Raw genomic sequence first — 19,487 nt, 5'->3', positions numbered from 1 at the left:
GGGCATTACCAGAGCGGTAGATAACGGGGAGCCAATGGATGTGGTATATCTGGATTTCCAGAAAGCTTTTGACAAGGTGCCACACAAAAGTTTGCTGCATAAGATAAAGATGCATGGCATTAAGGGTAAAGCAGTAGCATGGATAGAGGATTGGTTAATTAATAGAAAGCAAAGAGTGGGGATCAATGGGTGTTTCTCTAGTTGACAATCAGTAGCTACTGGTGTCCCTCAGGGATCTATGTTGGGCACACAATTGTTCACAATTTACATAGATGATTTGGAGTTAGGGACCAAGGGCAATGTGTCCAAGTTTGCAGATGACACTAAGATGAGTGGTAAAGCAAAAAGCGCAGAGGGTACTGGAAGTCTGCAGAGGGATTTGGATAGGTTAAGTGAATGGGCTCGGGTCTGGCAGATGGAATACAATGTTGACAAATGTGAGGTTATCCATTTTGGTAGGAATAACAGCAAAAGGGATTATTATTTAAATGATAAAATATTAAAACATGCTGCTATGCAGAGAGACCTGGGTGTGCTCGTGCATGAGTTGCAAAAAGTTGGTTTACAGGTGCGATAGGTGATTCAGAAAGCAAATGGAATTTTGTCCTTCATTGCTAAAGGGATGGAGTTTAAGACTAGGGAGGTTACACTGCAATTGTACACGGTGTTAATGAGGCCACAGCTGGAGTATTGTGTTCAGTTTTGGTCTCCTTACCTGAGAAAAGACATACTGGCACTGGAGGGTGTGCAGAGTAGATTCACTAGGTTAATCCCAGAGCTGAAGGGGTTGAATTACGAGGAGACGTTGAGTAGACTGGGACTGTACTCGTTGGAATTTAGAAGGATGAGGGGGGATCTTATAGAAACATATAAAATTATGAAGGGAATAGATAAGATAGATGCGGGCAGGTTGTTTCCACTGGCGGGTGAAAGCAGAACTAGGGGGCATAGCCTCAAAATAAGGGGGAGTAGATTTAGGACTGAGTTTAGGAGGAACCTCTTCACCCAAAGGGTTGTGAATCTATGGAATTCATTGCCCAGTGAAGCAGTTGAGGCTTCTTCATTAAATGTTTTTAAGATAAAGATAGATAGTTTTTTGAAGAATAAAGGGATTACGGGTTATGGTGTTCGGGCCGGAAAGTGGAGCCGAGTCCACAAAAAATCACCCATGATCTCATTGAATGGCGGAGCAGGCTCGAGGGTCCATATGGTCTACTCCTGCTCCTAGTTCTTATGTTCTTATAAAGGAATAATTTAAAGCCACTGTTGAGGAAGCTTTGGGCCTGATTCATGAACAGCTTATAAAGACTTTGAATGTGGTAAAAGTGCATTCGACCTTGAAGGGTGTGGGCGAGGCCTTGTCGCAGCATGAGGTTTACCTCGCTGGAAGCAGAGTTACTGCTCGTGGTGGAGAGCAACAAAGGCCTGAACATAAAATTGGAGGATGTTGAGAACAGGTCAAGGCGATTGCGCCTCAGGTTTGTGGGGTTGCTGAGGAAGCTGAGGGCTCAACGGTGTTCTCTCGGTTGGTGAGAGGGGATGAGTTGTTCTCCCTTCCGGAGTTGGTTAGAGCTCATTCGGCGCTCAGGCAGAAGCCAATGCTGAACAAGCCACTGTGGGCGGTGATTATCCACTTTCACACCTATCAAAGGAAAGAGAGGGTCTTGGAGTGGGCTATAAAGATCCGGAACATTGACTGGGATGGGCACACGGTGCGGATATATCAGGACATTAGAACTGAGCTGGCAAGGAGACATGCGGCCTTCAACAAGATGAAGGCTGTGCTTTATAGCAAGAGTGTGTGATTTGGAATGGTGTACCCGGTGTGACTGTGGGTTACAATGGACTCGAAAGATTACTTTTTCGACACACTGGAGCTGACAGAGGCCTTCATCAGAGAGAAGCTGGGACCGGTCTGAGAACTGTTTGGGACTCTGTGAATGAAGGGGAGTGTTTGTGCAGTATACCTATGTGCCTTTTTGTTCTGTTGGGGATCTGGGCAGTAAGAAGGGGTGATTGCTATGTTTCCTTGAGGGGAGAGAAGCTATTTAATGTTGTTGGGGTTTGGGCACATTGGTGAAGAGAGTGGGTCAGGAGGGATGGGGAGGGTGTTCTTGAGGAGTACTGGAAGAGGACCACGGGTGGGGGCCACTTTCCTAACAATACGGAGTGTGGGTGGCAAATGAACAGGAGTGGAGTTGGGGGAGGGGGGAGAAAGAGAGAGAGGCTACGACTCTTTGGGCCAGGTGGGGTGGGACACAGTGAGTTTAGTTTGTTTGTTTGGTGGGAGGGGTGGGGGAAGTTGTGGCGCCAGGTAATCTATGAGCCTTGTGTATTTTGTGTGTGTGTGTGTGTGTGTGTGTGTTTTTGCGGGGTTTAGGATAGGTGCGAGCGGTGTTTGAGAGAGTCTGCGAACCGTACAAACATTTTCTGGTCCTGTTCCAAATTGGTGGGCTTTAGGGGATCTTTTTTCAGCACCGGATTGGCATTCCTGAATGTTGACTCAGAGGCCTGTCCGTTACTAGCTATATTTGGGGCGTCAGACCAGCCAGGGTTTTGTTGATTGCTCGGAGGAGGATTCTGCTGAGTAGGAGGCAGGCGATACCGCCTAGTGCCTCAGTGTGGCTAGGTGACTTGATAGAATTTCTGTACCTCGGGAAGGTCAAGTGAGGGGGTCGGCTGATGAGTTCTACCGTAGATGGCAACCATTCATATTGCACTTTAAGGAGTTGCTCATTGTAAGCGGTTAGTGCCGGGGGAGTTGTATTTTCATTATTGTTTACATTATTGTTACAGTTGTCGGTTGGAATTTTTTCTTTTGTTTATAAGCGTGTTCGTTTTGTTTTGCTTTGTAAATATTTGGCATAAAATGTTAAAAGTTCAATAGAAATATTTTTTTTAAAAGATGAGTTAGTTTATTTGTTGGTTAGAATGTGTCAGGTGGCACAAGAAGCTGAAAGTTGCAAAGGAAGTTGACATAACTGAGTAAGAACCACAGCTGATAGAGCTTAATGTGGGAAAGTGAAATGTCGTCCACTTTGACCCAAGGGAGCTATTTATAGAAACATTTCTCAATGGCGGGAAGCAAGGAACTATGGATCAACAAAGAGATTTAGGGGGCAAAGTACAGAATTCAGTAAACACGAGGAGGCAGATATGAAAAATAAATAAAAAGGTTAATGACTCAAGCAGGTCGGAGCATAAAGGAGAGCCAGAACACGCAACAATTATGTGAATAAGCACTTCTTCAAACGGAGCAGAGTGCAAAATTCGAACTACCTCCCTAAAAGCTGCTAAAAATGTTAAAAATGAGTTTGAAGGATTTTTTTTTGCTAAGTATATTAAGTTATGGAAACAAGTAGAATAGATGGTGTTGAGATGCAGATTAGCCATGACATAATACAATGTGGAACAGACAGAAGGTGCAGAATGACTGACTCCTGATTCTATGTCCCACTGTGCAAGCCCCACATGGGAACCGGCGCAATCTGATGACTTGTTTCACCTCTTTGGAATTTGGATGAAAGGATTGCTAGTTCTCTATCCGAGAACTGTTTTTTTTTTGCCAATTATCTACTCTAAAATATTTTTGGAGCAGTGGGATTGGTATGGCCTATATTCCCCGGCCTCTCCTCCCCATTATGCACATGAACACTTACGACACTGTTTGAGCAAACGCTCCTGCTATTCCACCACACAGCAAGTTGACGTGGGTTTTTAAAACCAAGACATTTGGATTGTCAGAAGAAGGTCTTCCAAGAATGCCAGGAGCCTGATTGAGGCCGACACTCTTCAATGTGCCAAAAGTGAAGAACGAAATTCCTGAAATTAGTATTTAATACAAAGTAAACATGTGGAATAACAAAATGTCCAAAACAAAATCAATTATCAACTGTTACTTTTGACTAAAGCAACCTATGAACAGAAGGAACTAGATGAGGGCCATAAAATAGGTGAGCATAGAGTGTGCAGGAGAAAACTTAGATGTATATACTTTTATCATGGGTTCTATGCCTGAGCAGTCACATAATGAGGGATTTTAATTTACATGTCGATTGGTTTAACCAGGTCGGTCAAGGCAGCTTTGAGGAGTTTATAGAATGTGTCCGCGTTAGTTTCCTAGAACAGTATGTAATGGAACCTATGAGGGAACAAGCAGTCCTAGATCTGGTCCTGTGTAATGAGACAGGAGTGATTAATGACCTCATAGTTAGGGATCCTCTCGGAAGGGGCAATCATAATATGGTGGAATTTAAAATACAGATGAAGGGTGAGACGGTAAAATCAAATACTAGTGTTTTGTGCTTAAACAATGGAGATTACAATGGGATGAGAGAAGAACTAGCTAAAGTAGGCTGGGAGCAAAGACTTTCTGGTGAAACAGTTGAGGAACAGTGGAGAACCTTCCAAGCGATTTTTCACAGTGCTCAGCAAAGTTTATACCAACAAAATGGAAAGACGGTAGAAAGAAGGAAAATCAACCGTGGATATCTAAGGAAATATAGGAGAGTATCAAATTGAAGGAAAAAGCATACAAAGTGGCAAAGATTGGTGGGAGACTAGAGGACTGGGAAATTTTTAGGGGGCAACAGAAAGCTAATAAAAAAGCTATAAAAAAGAGTAACATAGATTATGAGAGTAAACTTGCTCAGAATATAAAAACAGATAGTAAAAGTTTCTACAGATATATAAAACAAAAAAGAGTGGCTAAGGTAAATATTGGTCCTTTAGAGGATGAGAAGGGAGATTTAATAATGGGAGATGAGGAAATGGCTGAGGAACTGAACAGGTTTTTTGGGTCGGTCTTCACAGTGGAAGACACAAATAACATGCCAGTGACTGATGGAAATGAGGCTATGACAGGCGAGGACCTTGAGTTGACCGTTATCGATTTCGGCTTGGGTCACTGTCTGTGTGGAGTCTGCACATCCTCCCCGTGTGTGCATGGGTTTCCTCCGGGTACTCCGGTTTCCTCCCACAGTCCAAAGATGTGCAGGTTGGGTGGATTGGCGATGATAAATTGTCCTTAGTGTCCAAAATTCTAGGATCTATGATTAACCTTGGACAAAAGTTCGGCACAACATCGTGAGCCGAAGGGCCTGTTCTGCGCTGTATTTCTCTATAATCTCTATAAGGAAGTAGTGATGGGCAAGCTAATGGGGTTAAAGGTAGACAAGTCTCCTGGCCCTGATGGAATGCATCCCAGAGTGCTAAAAGAGGTGGCTAGGGAAATTGCAGATGCACTAGTGATAATTTACCAAAATTCACTAGACTCTGGGGTGGTCCCGTCGGATTGGAAATTAGCAAACGTGACACCACTGTTTAAAAAAGGAGGCAAGCAGAAAGCGGGTAATTATAGGCCAGTTAGCTTAACTTCGGTAGTAGGGAAAATGCTGGAATCTATCATCAAGGAAGAAATAGTGCGGCATCTGGATAGAAATTGTCCCATTGGGCAGACGCAGCATGGGTTCATAAAGGACAGGTCGTGCCTAACTAATTTAGTGGAATGTTTTGAGGACATTACCAGTGCAGTAGATAACGGGGAGCCAATGGATATGGTATATCTGAATTTCCAGAAAGCTTTTGACAAGGTGCCACACAAAAGGTTGCTGCATAAGATAAAGATGCATGGCATTAAGGGTAAAATAGTAGTATGGATAGAGGATTGGTTAATTAATAGAAAGTAAAGAGTGGGGATTAATGGGTGTTTCTCTGGTTGGCAATCAGTAGTGTCCCTCAGGGATCAGTGTTGTGCCCACAACTTCACAATTTACATAGATGATTTGGACTTGGGGACCAAGTGCAATGTGTCCAAGTTTGCAGACGACACTAAGATGAGTGGTAAAGCAAAAAGTGCAGAGGATACCGGAAGTCTACTGAGGGATTTGGATAGGTTAAGTGAATGGGCTAGGGTCTGGCAGATGGAATACAATGTTGACAAATGTGAGGTTATCCATTTTAGTAGGAATAATAGCAAAAGGGATTATTATTTAAATGATTAAAATATTAAAACATGCCGCTGTGGAGAGAAACCTGGGTGTACTAGTGCATGAGTCACAAAAATTGGTTTACAGGTGCAACAGGTGAATGGGAACGGTGCCAAAGAGGCCCGGCCAACCACGCCCACATGTTCTGGTCTTGCCCCAGACTTGTGGAGTACTGGGCAGCCTTCTTCGAGGCTATGTCCAAAGTGGTGGGGGTGAGGGTGGAGCCATGCCCGATAGTGGCGGTCTTCGGGGTTTCAGACCAGCCAGATCTATTCCTGGGGAGGAGGGCGGACGCCCTTGCCTTTGCCTCCCTGATCGCCCGCCGTAGAATCCTGTTTGGCTGGCGGTCAGCAGCACCACCCAGAGCTGCAGACTGGCTGTCCGACCTCTCGGAATCTCTCCAAATGGAGAAAATCAAATTCGCCATCCAAGGGTCAGACGATGGCTTCCACAGAACATGGGAGCCATTCATGCAATTGTTCCAGGATCTGTTTGTGGCCAACGAACAAGAGGAAGAATAGCCGGGTGGCCAAGAATCAGGGGAAAATGGACGGGAATCGGGGGAAGGTAGCCCGGGGTGGGGGGGCTACGGGTTTGTTATGAGGGTTTGTTCTCATGGTTTTATGCTTATTTCTTTTTCTTGTTAATTTATTGTTTTTGTATTGGAGGGGAGGGGTTACTGTTTTTCTCTGTTGTGATAAAATTTGTTGTTGAAAACTTGAATAAAAATTATTCCAAAAAAAAAGGAAGGACAAAGCCGCAAGCGACAGTGTGATGGCAAGGTAAGGCCCAAAACCAAATTGTAAATAAATGCCTATAAACATGTGCCTCGACCATATTGGGGAATGTTAAATATGTATGCCGGTTAAAGGGGGTGGCCACAGTTGTTATTATGAAGATGCTTGCCTGTAAATATACATGTTAATTTTTGCATGTTTTTCTTTCTAATAATTTGTTGGATATAAAATATGAAAACTCAATAAAAAATATTTCCAAAAAAAAAGATGGCAAATTGAGTTTTGTCCTTCATTGCTAGAGGGATGGAGTTTAAGACTAGGGAGGTTATGCTGCAATTGTATAAGGTGTTAGTGAGGCCACACCTGGAGTATTGTGTTCAGTTTTGGTCTCCTTACCTGAGAAGGACGTACTGGCGCTGGAGGGTGTGCAGAGGAGATTCACGAGGTTAATCCCAGAGCTGAAGGGGTTGGATTACGAGGAGAGATTGAGTAGACTGGGACTGTACTCGTTGGAATTTAGACGGATGCGGGGGGATCTTATAGAACAGGGGTGGGCAAACTACGGCCCGCGGGCCGCATGCGGGCCGCCAAAGGTATTTATGCGGCCCACCAAGTCATTAAAAAAAAAAAAAATTTTTTTTTTTTATTTCAAAAATTTTTTTTTTTTAAGATTAATTTGGGGGGGGGGGGGCTGTTGGGTTACTTACTGGTATAGGGTGGATACGTGGACTTGAGTAGGGTGATCATTGCTCGGCACAACATCGAGGGCCGAAGGGCCTGTTCTGTGCTGTACTGTTCTATGTTCTATGTTCTATATGAGGCACCCAGAATCATAACCGGGTGAAGTAATTATTTTACTTAATATACTATGCGGCCCTTTAAAATTGTGAATTTCTGAATGTGGCCCTTGCACGGAAAAGTTTGCCCACCCCTGTTATAGAAACATATAAAATTATGAAGGGAATAAATAGGATAGATGCGGGCAGGTTGTTTCCACTGGCGGGTGAAAGCAGAACTAGGGGTCATAGCCTCAAAATAAGGGGAAGTAGATTTATGACTGAGTTTAGGCGGAACTTGTTCACCCAAAGGGTTGTAAATCTATGGAATTCCTTGCCCAGTGAAGCAGTTGAAGCTCCTTCATTGAATGTTTTTAAGATAAAGTTAGATAGTTTTTTGAAGAATAAAGGGATTAAAGATTATGGTGTTCGGGCGGGAAAGTGGAGCGGAGTCCAAAAAAGATCAGCCATGATCGCATTGGATGGCGGAGCAGGCTCGAGGGCCAGATGGCCTACTCCCGTTCCTAGTTCTTATGTTCTTATAATGGTTATGTTACTGGACTAATAAGCCTGAGGCGATGATCCAGAAACCTGAGTTCAAAGCCTATCACAGTTGCCGGGAAGTTAGATTCAATTAATTAAATCTGGATTGAAAAGCTGGCTGGATTGCCATGAAGGTCCATTCATATCTTTTAGGGGAGAAATCTGCTGTTCTTACCCAGTCAGGCCTACATGTGACTCTCAACCCACAGCAATGTGGCTGGTTCTATAACTGCTCTCTGAAATGGTCAAGCAAGCCTCTCCTATGTCTCCCTACGACCTTCATAAGGGCAATTCGGATGGATAACAAGTGAAGGAAAAAAATAATCTTTGTGATGAAGCAGTTCATCATCTTCATATTTGCTATTACAAGTGAAAGCGGAGGGCTGAGTGGGAGGTTTTAAATGCACCATTGCCCTCAGTCCTTACGAAAATGTTTATTAAAAGCATCGATGAAGAAAAGTAGATGTTCCTTGAGCCCTCAGAATACCTGCATATGGAGCCATGCCAATGATAGTAGGAGTCAGACCTCTGTAAAACCCTCGAAATCCTCCCTCCTTATAAACAGGAGAAAAAAAATTGGAACATTAATAAATTTCCTCATTCAATCAATGGTTAGCCACAACTATACAAAAACAAAGTCAAACAGCCTCCATTAACCCAGCAACAGCAACTCTCTGAGCAACGGGTTAAAGTCTTACGACTTTTCTCAACCTGCAACAGGGAGGCTCTATCACATATTGTTGTAAAGTGACCCCAAGGAGCAGCAACTCCAGGGAGGAGGATTCTGAGCATTTATATCGCACCTATAATGTAGTAAAATATCCCTAAGGCATCACAATTCAAAGGTTTGTTATTGGAGTGAATACATTGGTGCGTCACAACATGGGAAGAGTGAGCAAATCCCTTCCCACAGACTGAGCAGGTGAACGGTCTTACCCCAGTGTAAGTGTGCCGCTGATGAATCTCCAGCTCTGACGGGTAACTGAATCTTTCCCATCGGCACAGCTACCAAGGATGGAACGATTAAAACGGAGGATGCACAAGAGCTCAGAATTGGAGAGCAGAGATCACAGAGTCTTGTGAGGCTGGAGATGCTGATAGCGATAGGGACAGTTTTGGAAACAAGGAAGAGAACTTTTAAACTGAGGAATCGTCAGACTGAAAGCCAATGAAGGTCAGAGAGCACAGGGGTGATGGGTGAACGGGACTTGGTGCAAGTTAGAGGACGCAGGCAGTAGATGTCTGGATGAGCTGAAGTTTTATGAAGGATCGAAGATCGAGAGGAGGAGGCCGTAGTCCTCGTGAGTAAGGTGGAGGGACACGAGGCACTCCACAAGAAATGGCAAGACCGCTTTGAGGAGCTTGATCACTGCATGAGGTGGAAAAATCTGAGGATCTTGGGCCTTGCGGAGGGGCTGGAGGGGTCGGATCTGACAACCTACGTGGCCATGATGCTGAACTCGCTAGTGGGGGCAGGATCTTTCCATCTGCCCCTGGAGCTGGAGGGAGCCCACAGAGTACTGGCCAGGAGGCCCAAGGAGAACGAACCCCCGCGTGCGGTGCTGGTGAGGTTCCACCGGTTCAGTGATCGGGAGTGTGTGCTGCGCTGGGCCAAGAAGGTGAAGAGCAGCAATTGGGAGAATGGGGTAGTACGGATCTACCAGAATTGGAGTGCGGAGGTGGCTAAGCGGCGGTCCGGGTTTAATCGGACGAAAGAGGTGCTCTACAAGAAGAAGATAAAGTTTGGAATGTTGCAGCCTGCGCGCCTGTGGGTAACTTATTTGGACCGGCATTATTATTTTGATTGCCCGGAGGAGGCGTGGGCCTTCGTGCGGACGGAGAAACTGGACTCGAACTAGGGGTTGGGGGTTGCGGGGTCGGTTGTAATGCTTTATTGTTGGTTTCTGCTGTTGCTGTGTTCTCTTTTTCTGTACTTTTGTAATTTTGATATGGTTATTTATTGGGGTGTTGTTCTGTTTTTTGTTGGGGGGCATTGTTTGAGTTTTGTATCTTGCGGGGAGGGTTGGGGGGGTTTGTTGTATTCTATATCGAGTTGGGGGTATGGAGTGGGGCTGGTATTTGGGAGCTGCGTCAAAAGGGTGTGGTGGGGCAGTGCGAAAGCGCGGGCTTTCCTCTGGTTTTCCGCGTTGCGGGGCTGGGGGGTGGAGACGATGACGGGGGGGGGCACCTTAACTGGTTCTTCCCCGCGCTGGAGCGGTGCCTGTAGGAGGGACAGGATGGGGGATGATCCCACTTTGGGAGGGGTCGGGTTATTGGCGGGAGTTTCCGGTGTCAGCAGAAGTTAGCTGACCCACGGAAGTACAATGGAGGATGGTTCGCGGCTAGGAGAATTCCTAGCCGGGGGGGGGGGGGGGGGGGGGGGAGAGAAGGGGAATACCGGGTTGCTGCTGTCAGGGTCAGAAAGGAGCTGGTGTGGGCCGGGGGGACAGAGGTGAGGTGTTGTCGCTGTGGGGCCTGGGGCGGGCAGTCGACGGGCTATGGCTAGTCGACGGGGGAGGGGGGTGGGACGCCCTCTGATCTGATTGGTCACCTGGAATGCGAGAGGATTGAATGGGCCGGTGAAGCGGTCGAGGGTACTTGCTCATCTGAGGGGGCTAAAGGCAGATGTGGCAATGCTTCAGAAGACCCACCTGAAGGTGGCGGACCAGGTCCGTCTGAGGAAGGGGTGGGTGGGGCAGGTTTTCCACTCTGGGTTGGATGTGAAGAACCGGGGAGTGGCGATTCTGGTGGGGAAAAATGTGTCGTTTGAGGCATCTGAGGTGGTGGCGGATAAGGGGGGTAGGTATGTTATGGTTAGGGGCAGGCTACAGGAAGAGAAGGTGGTACTTGCTAGTGTGTATGCCCCAAATTGGGACGATGCGGGCTTTATGAGGCGTATGCTGGGACAGGTCCCGGATCTAGAGGCGGGAGGTCTGATTATGGGGGGGGGAGGGGGACTTCAATACGGTGTTGGATCCTTCACTGGATCGGTCCAGTTCAAGGACGGGTAGGAGGCCGGCGACGGCCAAGGTACTGAGAGGGTTTATGGACCAGATGGGAGGGGTGGATCCATGGAGGTTTGTGAGGCCGAGGGCACGGGAGTACTCTTTCTTCTCCCACGTACATAGGGTTTATTGTCGGATAGATTTCTTCATGGTGAGTAGGGGACTGATTCCGAGTGGAGGAGGCCGAATATTCGGCCATTGCAATCTCCGACCACGCTCCGCATTGGATGGAATTGGAGATGGGGGAGGTGCGGGACCAACGCCCGTTGTGGCGGTTGAATGTGGGGTTGTTGGCAGAGGAGGAGGTGTGTAGGAGGGTCCGGGCAAGTATTGAGGGGTACCTCGAGGTGAATGATACGGGGGAGTTCCAAGTGGGGATGGTCTGGGAAGCCCTGAAGGCAGTGATTCGTGGGGAGCTGATATCCATCCGGGCACACAGGGAGAGGAGCAAGGGGAGTGAGAGGGATAGACTGGTGGGGAAGATGCTGGAGGTAGATAGGAGGTACGCGGAGGCACCAGAGGAGGGACTGTTTGGGGAGAGGCGCAGCCTACAGGCTAAATTTGATTTTCTGACCACTAGAAAGGCGGAGGCACAGTGGAGGAGGGCACAAGGGGCAGTGTATGAACATGGTGAAAAGGCGAGTAGGATGCTGGCTCATCAACTCCGCAAGCGGGATGCGGCTAAGGAAATTACTGGAGTGAGAGACAAGAGTGGGAATGTGGTGCGGAAGGGGGTAGAGGTGAATGAGGTCTTCAAGGACTTTTACGGGGAACTGTACCGGTCGAAGCCAACGGTGGAGAGGAGGGGAATGGAGAGGTTTCTCCACGGGCTATCTTTCCCGAAGGTGCAGGAGGAGCAGGGGGAGGGGTTGGGGGCGCCGATTGAGCTGGAGGAGCTAGTTAAGGGGATCAGGCAGATGCAGTCAGGGAAGGCGCCGGGGCCGGATGGGTTCCCGGTGGAATTTTATAAAAAGTTTGTGGACCTAGTGGGCCCCTTGCTGGTGCGGACACTTAATGAAGCGTGGGAAGGGGGGACTTTGCCCCCGACGATGTCGCGGGCGCTGGTTTCGTTAATCTTAAAGAGGGACAAGGACCCCCAGCAGTGTGGTTCATACAGGCCCATATCTCTCCTCAATGTGGATGCCAAGGTGCTGGCAAAAATCCTGGCCACCAGGATAGAGGACTGTGTGCCAGGGGTTATACACGAGGACCAGACAGCTTTTGTGAAGGGAAGGCAGCTGAACATGAATGTGCGGAGATTGTTGAATGTCATCATGATGCCGGCGATTGAGGGGGAGGCTGAGATAGTGGTGGCGCTGGATGCGGAGAAAGCCTTCGATAGAGTGGAGTGGGGGTACTTATGGGAGGTGTTGGGGAGGTTTGGATTTGGTGAAGGGTTTATTAGATGGGTGAGGCTGCTATATGAGGCCCCGATGGAGTGTGTGGCCACGAATGGGAGGAGGTCGGACTACTTCCGGCTTTACCGAGGGACCAGGCAGGTTTGCCCCCTGTCCCCCTTGTTGTTTGCATTGGCAATCGAGCCGTTGGCGATGGCGTTGAGGGATTCAGGGAGGTGGAGAGGTTTGGTGCGAGGTGGGGAGGAACATAGGGTGTCGTTGTATGCCGATGACCTGTTACTGTATGTGGCGGACCCGTGGGAGGGATGCCGGGGGTGATGGAGCTGCTAGCTGAGTTTGGGACCTTTTCAGGCTATAAACTAAATCTAGGCAAGAGTGAGGTATTTGTGGTGCACCCTGGAGACCAGGAGGAAGGAATTGGTAGGCTCCCGCTTAGGAGGGCAGGGAAGAGTTTTAGGTACCTGGGGGTGCAGGTGGCCAGGGGCTGGGGGACTCTTCACAAGCATAATTTCACCAGGCTTGTGGATCAGATGGAGGAGGAGTTCAAGAGGTGAGACATGCTGCCATTGTCGTTGGCGGGGAGGGTGCAGTCCGTCAAAATGACGGTGCTTCCGAGGTTCTTGTTCCTCTTTCAGTGCCTGCCCATCTTCATCCCCAGGGCCTTCTTTAGGAGGGTGACTAGCAGTATTTTGAGCCTTATTGTAGTTTCTATTTTTTTTCTATGGTTATGTAACTTAACATTGTGTTAATTTAAGTTGTTGTTAATATGTTGTGTTGTTCATTGAGGATGGGCGAATGTTTATGATTGCTATTATTGTTATTGTTGGTATTTTATTATGGTTCGATATTGTTGTATAAATACAAAATTTTTCAATAAAAATTTTTTTTTTAAATGTTACCACGGTAGAAGCAGGCGGTGCTTGTGATGGACAGATGTGTGGCTGATTGACTCATGCTGGAGTCAAATACAAGACCAGGGTTGAGAATGATGTGGTTCATCCTCAGATATTTTCCAGGTAGAGGAATAGAATCACTGACGGGAAAAGGGAGTTTGTGATAGGGACCAGAAACAATGGCTTTGGTGATCCCGATACTTCATTGGGAGAACCTTCTGCTCATTCAGTACTGGATGCCAGACAAATCAGAAAGAGTGGAGGAGTCAGAAGAGCTGTAGTGAGGTACAGCAGGGGAGCGGTGTGTTTTTGGATAAAGTTGAAACATGTTAGATGAGAGATAGGAGGAATACCAGAGATAGTGACGTGGGATGGGTCAGAGAAGGCATTCCAGGTGATTCTGGCTACCGTGGGGGCAGCACAGTAGCATAGTGGTTAGCACAAATGCTTCACAGCTCCAGGGTCCCAGGTTCGAATCCCGGCTCGGGTCACTGTCTGTGTGGAGTCTGCACATCCTCCCCATGTGTGCGTGGGTTTCCTCCAGGTGCTCCGGTTTCCTCCCACAGTCCAAAGATGTGCAGGTTAGGTGAATTGGCCAGGCTAAATTGCCCTCAGGGTCCAAATTGCCCTTAGTGTTGGGTGGGGTTACTGGGTTATGGGGATAGGGTGGAGGTATGGGCTTGGGTAGGGTGCTCTTTCCAAGAGCCGGTGCAGACTCGATGGGCCGAATGGCCTCCTTCTGCACTGCAAATTCTATGAACTGTACAGATAAGAAAGCAATTAGTCAGGGACAGTCCTACCCAACTGGGCAATGAAGGAATGGCACTAGAGGAGGATGATGTGCTTAACTGTGTCAAGAAGGACGAGGAGAGATCATGTGCTATGATCACAGTCACATAAGATGTCATTTGTGACTTTGATAAGGAACGGTTTCAGTACTGTCGCAGAGGTGGAAACCCGATAGGATTGATTAAAACATGGAGTTGTGGCAAGTTGACCCAATTTTGGAAACGACAACACACTGAAGGACTTTGGAAATGAGGCAATAGTTTGCACGGGCAGTTACTCGAGAGTGGTTTACTAAGGATGGGAGATTTGATAGGGAGCAGGACAACACCTGAGCAAAGAGGACCATTCAACAGCAATAGCTAAGATAGTGGCCAGGAAAGATATTTGAGTGGTGGCAATAGATCCTAGAGGGCAGGAGGTTAACACTCCAACACGACACTGTAGATTGCAGCTTTCACTATTGCACAGTTGCAACAGGGACGAGGGAGCAGGAGGTGGGTTTTACAGACAAGATGGGATTGGAGAGCAGAAGCAGAAGAGAAACTAGACAGAGAGAGAGAGAGCGAGAAAGAGAGCTGGGGTAGTGGGGGATCTTTAGCTGATGTTTGTCCTGGTGAACTAAGTGAAATGTGCGAGGCAGCGGAATATTCTCAGTCTTAGCGACAAAGAGGTTCATGAGCTCCTGGTACTTGTTTGTAATGGTAGAATAGGCAGGGGAGAAGACAATTCCCTCGAGGAGAAGAGAATCCAAGGTTATCCTTGCATTTCGGCTTGATCTCCGAAAAGTGAAGAGTTTTGGAAGATGGGAAACAAGCCTGCTAATGCTTTCTGTGGTTCAGATCTGTGGCAAAATGGCTAAAATGGTTGTCTACCCTGTCCGTTTAAATCTGCATCACTCGGACTTAGAGTGAAGATAGGAGTCATAGCAGAGGAACAATCAAAACAGGCGAGTTTAGTGCTTTTGCTGGAGACGAGGGCATCAGGGTAGAGTGTGTGGTTGAGGAGATTAGTAGCTGCAGAAGTATCAGGGTGAATGGAGAGCTGCAAGGTAGATGCATGGGACTTTGAAAACATTTTTACAAGTTTTTAACCACAGGTAGACAATAAAGAGAGGAAGATTGAGAAAGAATTGTGGGCGAAGAGCAAGACAAGGAAGAAGCACGGTGAGATGGCAAAGTCTAGAGGGTGGCCGTGAGAATGAGTTGGGAAGTTTAGATGGAGAGAGAAAGAGACAGAAGCCGGAGAGGAGACAAAGTACAATGAGTTGAGATGGAGCTTGAGATCAAAAGATTGGAGGAAAGCTGGAAAGTGGCTTGTTGAGAAACTTGACATGCTACTTGGGTGGGCAGAGCAGGATTTTAAATGAGAGTTGACGGCAGGACAAGGTGAATTGCTCAAAGGAGAAGGTGTCAGAAGAATAGGCATTTCGACAAAGGTGTGATTTACTGGTGAGAGCTGTGCCATCACGGGGAATGTCTGGATGGGGCAAGTAGTAATGTTATACGTTTGGAGGGGGGGGGGGGGGGGGGATGAATTTAGGAAGTAGCTGTCCTCACTCATTAGTCAAACATCTGTCATGACAATGATACCGAAGCAATCATCACAAGTGAACAGATATTCTGGAGGGAGATGAGGCGAGGGGCTGTAAAAGCCAAGTCAATTGCAGCGGGATTATCAATACAAGGAGGTGGTTGGAAAGATTACTCCCGAGTTGGTGAACTGGGCAGGAAGGTTGGTGAGAGCAGGACCGGGCAGTTGGGGTTGCTACCCATAGGCATCAGCGCCAAGTTCCTCAAAGAGCCCTATGGAGATGCCAGGAGCAACACAGAGGGACGTTTAGTAGCTAACAGCAAGTCAGGATTGGGATAGCAGCAACAAGTGCTGAATGATTAGGGCATGGATTTGGTAGGGCAGAATTCCCAAGCAGGAAGAAATGAAAGGGACTGTGAAAAAGGATAAGTGAAGAGAAAGAAAAGGAGAACGAAAAAGCCACGCCCGTAGGGGGGCCCCGCGTAGCCGCGCGCGGAAGGGTTTCCCAGGGAGCCGTGCCCCAAGGGGGTCCCCAGGGAGCCACGCCCGAAGGGGGGTCCCCAGGGAGCCACGCATGGTGAGGACCCCAGAAAGCCGCGCGTGGAGGGGGTCCCCAGGGAGCCGCACGCAGAGTGGGTCCCCAGGGAGCCGCGCACGGAGAGGGTCCCCAGGGAGCCGCACCCAGAGGGGCTCCCCAGGGAGCCACGCCCATAGGGGGACCCCAGGGAGCCTCGTCCGTAGGGAGACCCCAGGGAGCCTCGCCCGGAGGGAGACCCCAGGTAGCCGCGCGCGGAGGGTACCACAGGGATCCACGCCTGGAGCGGGATACCCCTGAGCAGCAAAGGGGAAACAGAACTCTATGGCTCTAAGGGTGGGTCTGCCTTTTACTCTGGCTCATGGCGTCGAGGTCTGAGCCTCAATCCATGTTGTATATTTCAGTCAATGAAATATAGAACAGCAAAACTTAATTAGAAAATCTCCGCATTTAACCAGGTGCAACTTTCCAATACAGCTCATTGGGCTAGTTTCTCATATAGTGTAACAGAAAGATGCAATACGCACCTGTGTATAAATGACCCTGAAAGCATCAATGATTCCAGCATACCTGTGCTCACCCTTCACCTGGAAAGCCAGACGCGCTCGGATCATGTCAAGAGGATAGGTACATATCACTGCAGTCATTCCTGTAAAACAAAACCACATATTGTCCGCTGTTCTCTGAAAGAGCAAGAAGTAACTCCAAACCCAAACTAAGGAGGCCCAGCATGTTTCTGCAATGTTAGTGCTGTCACTGTTTGTGCCACACATTAAAAATCACATGTGGAGCAGATACATCGGCCACAATTTTGCAGGTGCCCAGTGGCTGAACATATGTCCTGTGTTATCAACTGGTCACATCTCTGAGCAGTTTAAAAGAGCATTGGTCAGATCAATGGTGGCTTTGCATTGAACCTTGATAACTTTCCCAAAGGCATTAATGACCACCTGATCACTGCTCCCTGGGAAATGTCAACCCACCGTCATCATCACCTCGGTGTCATAGATCATAGAATTTACAGTGCAGAAGGAGGCCATTCGGCCCATCGAGTCTGCACCAGCTCTTGGAAAGAGCACCCTACCCAAGGTCAACACCTCCACCCTATCCCCATAACCCAGTAACCCCACCCAACACTAAGGGCAATTTTGGGCATTAAGGGCAATTTTTCATGTCCAATCCACCTAACCTGCACATCTTTGGACTGTGGGAGGAAACCGGAGCACCCGGAGGAAACCCACGCACACACGGGGAGGATGTGCAGACTCCGCAGACAGTGACCCAAGCCGGAATCGAACCTGGGACCCTGGAGCTGTGAAGCAATTGCGCTATCCACAACGCTACTGTGAGCAACCCACACAAACTATAAACACCCGCTCGATAAAGATCTAGGTCACATGATCTCCTGCGTTTCTCTGACAACCCCATCATCATGGTCAGCTTCAATGTTCATAGAAGTCAGACCGTCAAACTAAGCAGAGCATCAATGAGAAACTAGCACGGAAAGTGCCTTTACTCTGACGCACCGAGGACAGGCTGATCATCAACTATACAGGCTTGAAGGCTGGCTTCTCCCAAACACTGCCATCTGATTGATTCGTCAGGAAGAAGGTCAATGTTGTCCAGATCCCCTTGATTTACCCTTTACCCTTGATATACAACAGTATTACCACCGTGAAATCCCCCACTGTCAACATTCTGGGGTGGCTTACCATTGGCATTAGCTATGAGGAGCGGTTGAATAAACTCGGTTTGCATTAGCTATGAGGAGCGGTTGAATAAACTCGGTTTGCATTAGCTATGAGGAGCGGTTGAATAAACTCGGTTTGTTCTCACTGGAATGACGGAGGTTGAGGGGTGACCTGATAGAGGTCTACAAAATTATGAGGGGCATAGACAGAGTGGATAGTCAGAGGCTTTTCCCCAGGGTAGAGGGGTCAATTACTAGGGGGCATAGGTTTAAGGTGTGAGGGGCAAAGCTTAGAGAGATGTACGAGGCAAGTTTTTTTTTTACACAGAGGGTGATGGGTGCCTGGAACTCGTTGCCGGAGGAGGTGGTGGAAGCAGGGACGATAGTGACCCCAGATCATTATCCTGGCACTCTAGACTACTCAGCCAGCGACAATACCATCGCCTCCCCATAATTAGAATTAGAACAGTACAGCACAGAACAGGCCCTTCGGCCCTCGATGTTGTGCCGAGCAATGATCACCCTACTCAAGCCCACATATCCACCCTATACCAGTAACCCAACAACCCACATATCCACCCTATACCAGTAACCCAACAACCCACAATAAATTGCTATTGTGTGTCTGAACTGATATAAGTAATAATAAAGATGTCTCAAGTATTATAACAGCACAGGTCAAGGGAAAAACCAGCAGGCAAGGGGTTAATATTTTGGACCTTAAAGGAAAGTCACCTGCACTGGAGATAATTCAATCATCTCACAGGGCATTAATATAAGAAAGGGAAACCACGTAATGGCTCCTGCCTGTCTGTAAGGGATTCATTGTCCAGCCCAGTGAAGGGGATAAAAACACATTAACATCCCATCCAGAAGTTAAACATGTTGAACAGAATCCAGGAGATTGTAAAGAAGCATTGTATTAGCTGATCGTTTTCCCATTAAAACACCAGAAAATATGCATACTGATCACCTTGCATTGTTCCGACTGAATTGATGACGTCAATACCTATTTGTAAATCTGAAAGATCCTTAAATATATATGCGTGTAATTCTGACTATGATCAGAACAGATTTGTGCAAGATCGAAACAGCAGCAGCTCCTGTTTCTCCTGTGTGCACACAGCAATTCCGAATAAACGCAACTTTTACAACTCCATGCGGTCGAGAACAGACTCTGAGCTTTACATCCCTCCAACATGCACAATTAAGAATTTGAAGCTGTCAACCATCTCCACCTCGGCCCCAGTGATGCAGACTGGAGTGTGTACAGTACTTTGTTTCCTGAAATCAATGACCAGCTCTTTGGTTTTGCTGGCATTGAGGAATAGATTGCTGTTGTTACACATGTGGAAAAAACCTGTGAACGTACTGTACTTAGATTTTCAGAAGTCATTTGATAAGGTGCCACATCACAAGTTATTGCAGCAAATAAAAGCTCTTGGTGTAGGGGGTAACATATTGGCATGGATTGTAGATTAGCTCGCTAACAGGAAACAGGATAGGCATAAATGGATCATTTTCTGGCAAGGTGTAATGAATGATGTGCCACAGGGTCAGTGCAATTTATAATTTTATAATTTATATAACTGACTTGGTTGAAGGGACCAACGGTATGGTTGCTAAATTTGCCGATAACTCAAA

The 19,487-nt window shown here is 47.4% G+C and overlaps 1 protein-coding gene across 3 annotated transcripts in view; it reads right to left on the bottom strand.

The window, feature by feature from the left end:
* The window catches only part of slc25a16 (solute carrier family 25 member 16), a 105,128-nt gene that overhangs the window by 11,937 nt on the left and 73,704 nt on the right, over positions 1–19,487 (bottom strand). For 2 of the 3 annotated variants that reach the window (XM_038821931.1, XM_038821932.1), the window contains exons 6-8: positions 16,681–16,802; positions 8,531–8,597; positions 3,660–3,822 (exon numbers count right to left, since the gene is read on the bottom strand). In XM_038821931.1, the coding sequence (XP_038677859.1) occupies positions 3,660–3,822; positions 8,531–8,597; positions 16,681–16,802 (352 nt within the window). The remainder of the gene's footprint in view (positions 1–3,659; positions 3,823–8,530; positions 8,598–16,680; positions 16,803–19,487) is intronic. The other variant, XM_038821933.1, reaches the window with a different exon arrangement.

Source organism: Scyliorhinus canicula, chromosome 16 (genome assembly GCF_902713615.1).
Source record: "Scyliorhinus canicula chromosome 16, sScyCan1.1, whole genome shotgun sequence".
Taxonomy (NCBI): Eukaryota; Metazoa; Chordata; class Chondrichthyes; order Carcharhiniformes; family Scyliorhinidae; genus Scyliorhinus; species Scyliorhinus canicula.
This window is presented reverse-complemented; position numbering and strand designations above follow the sequence as displayed.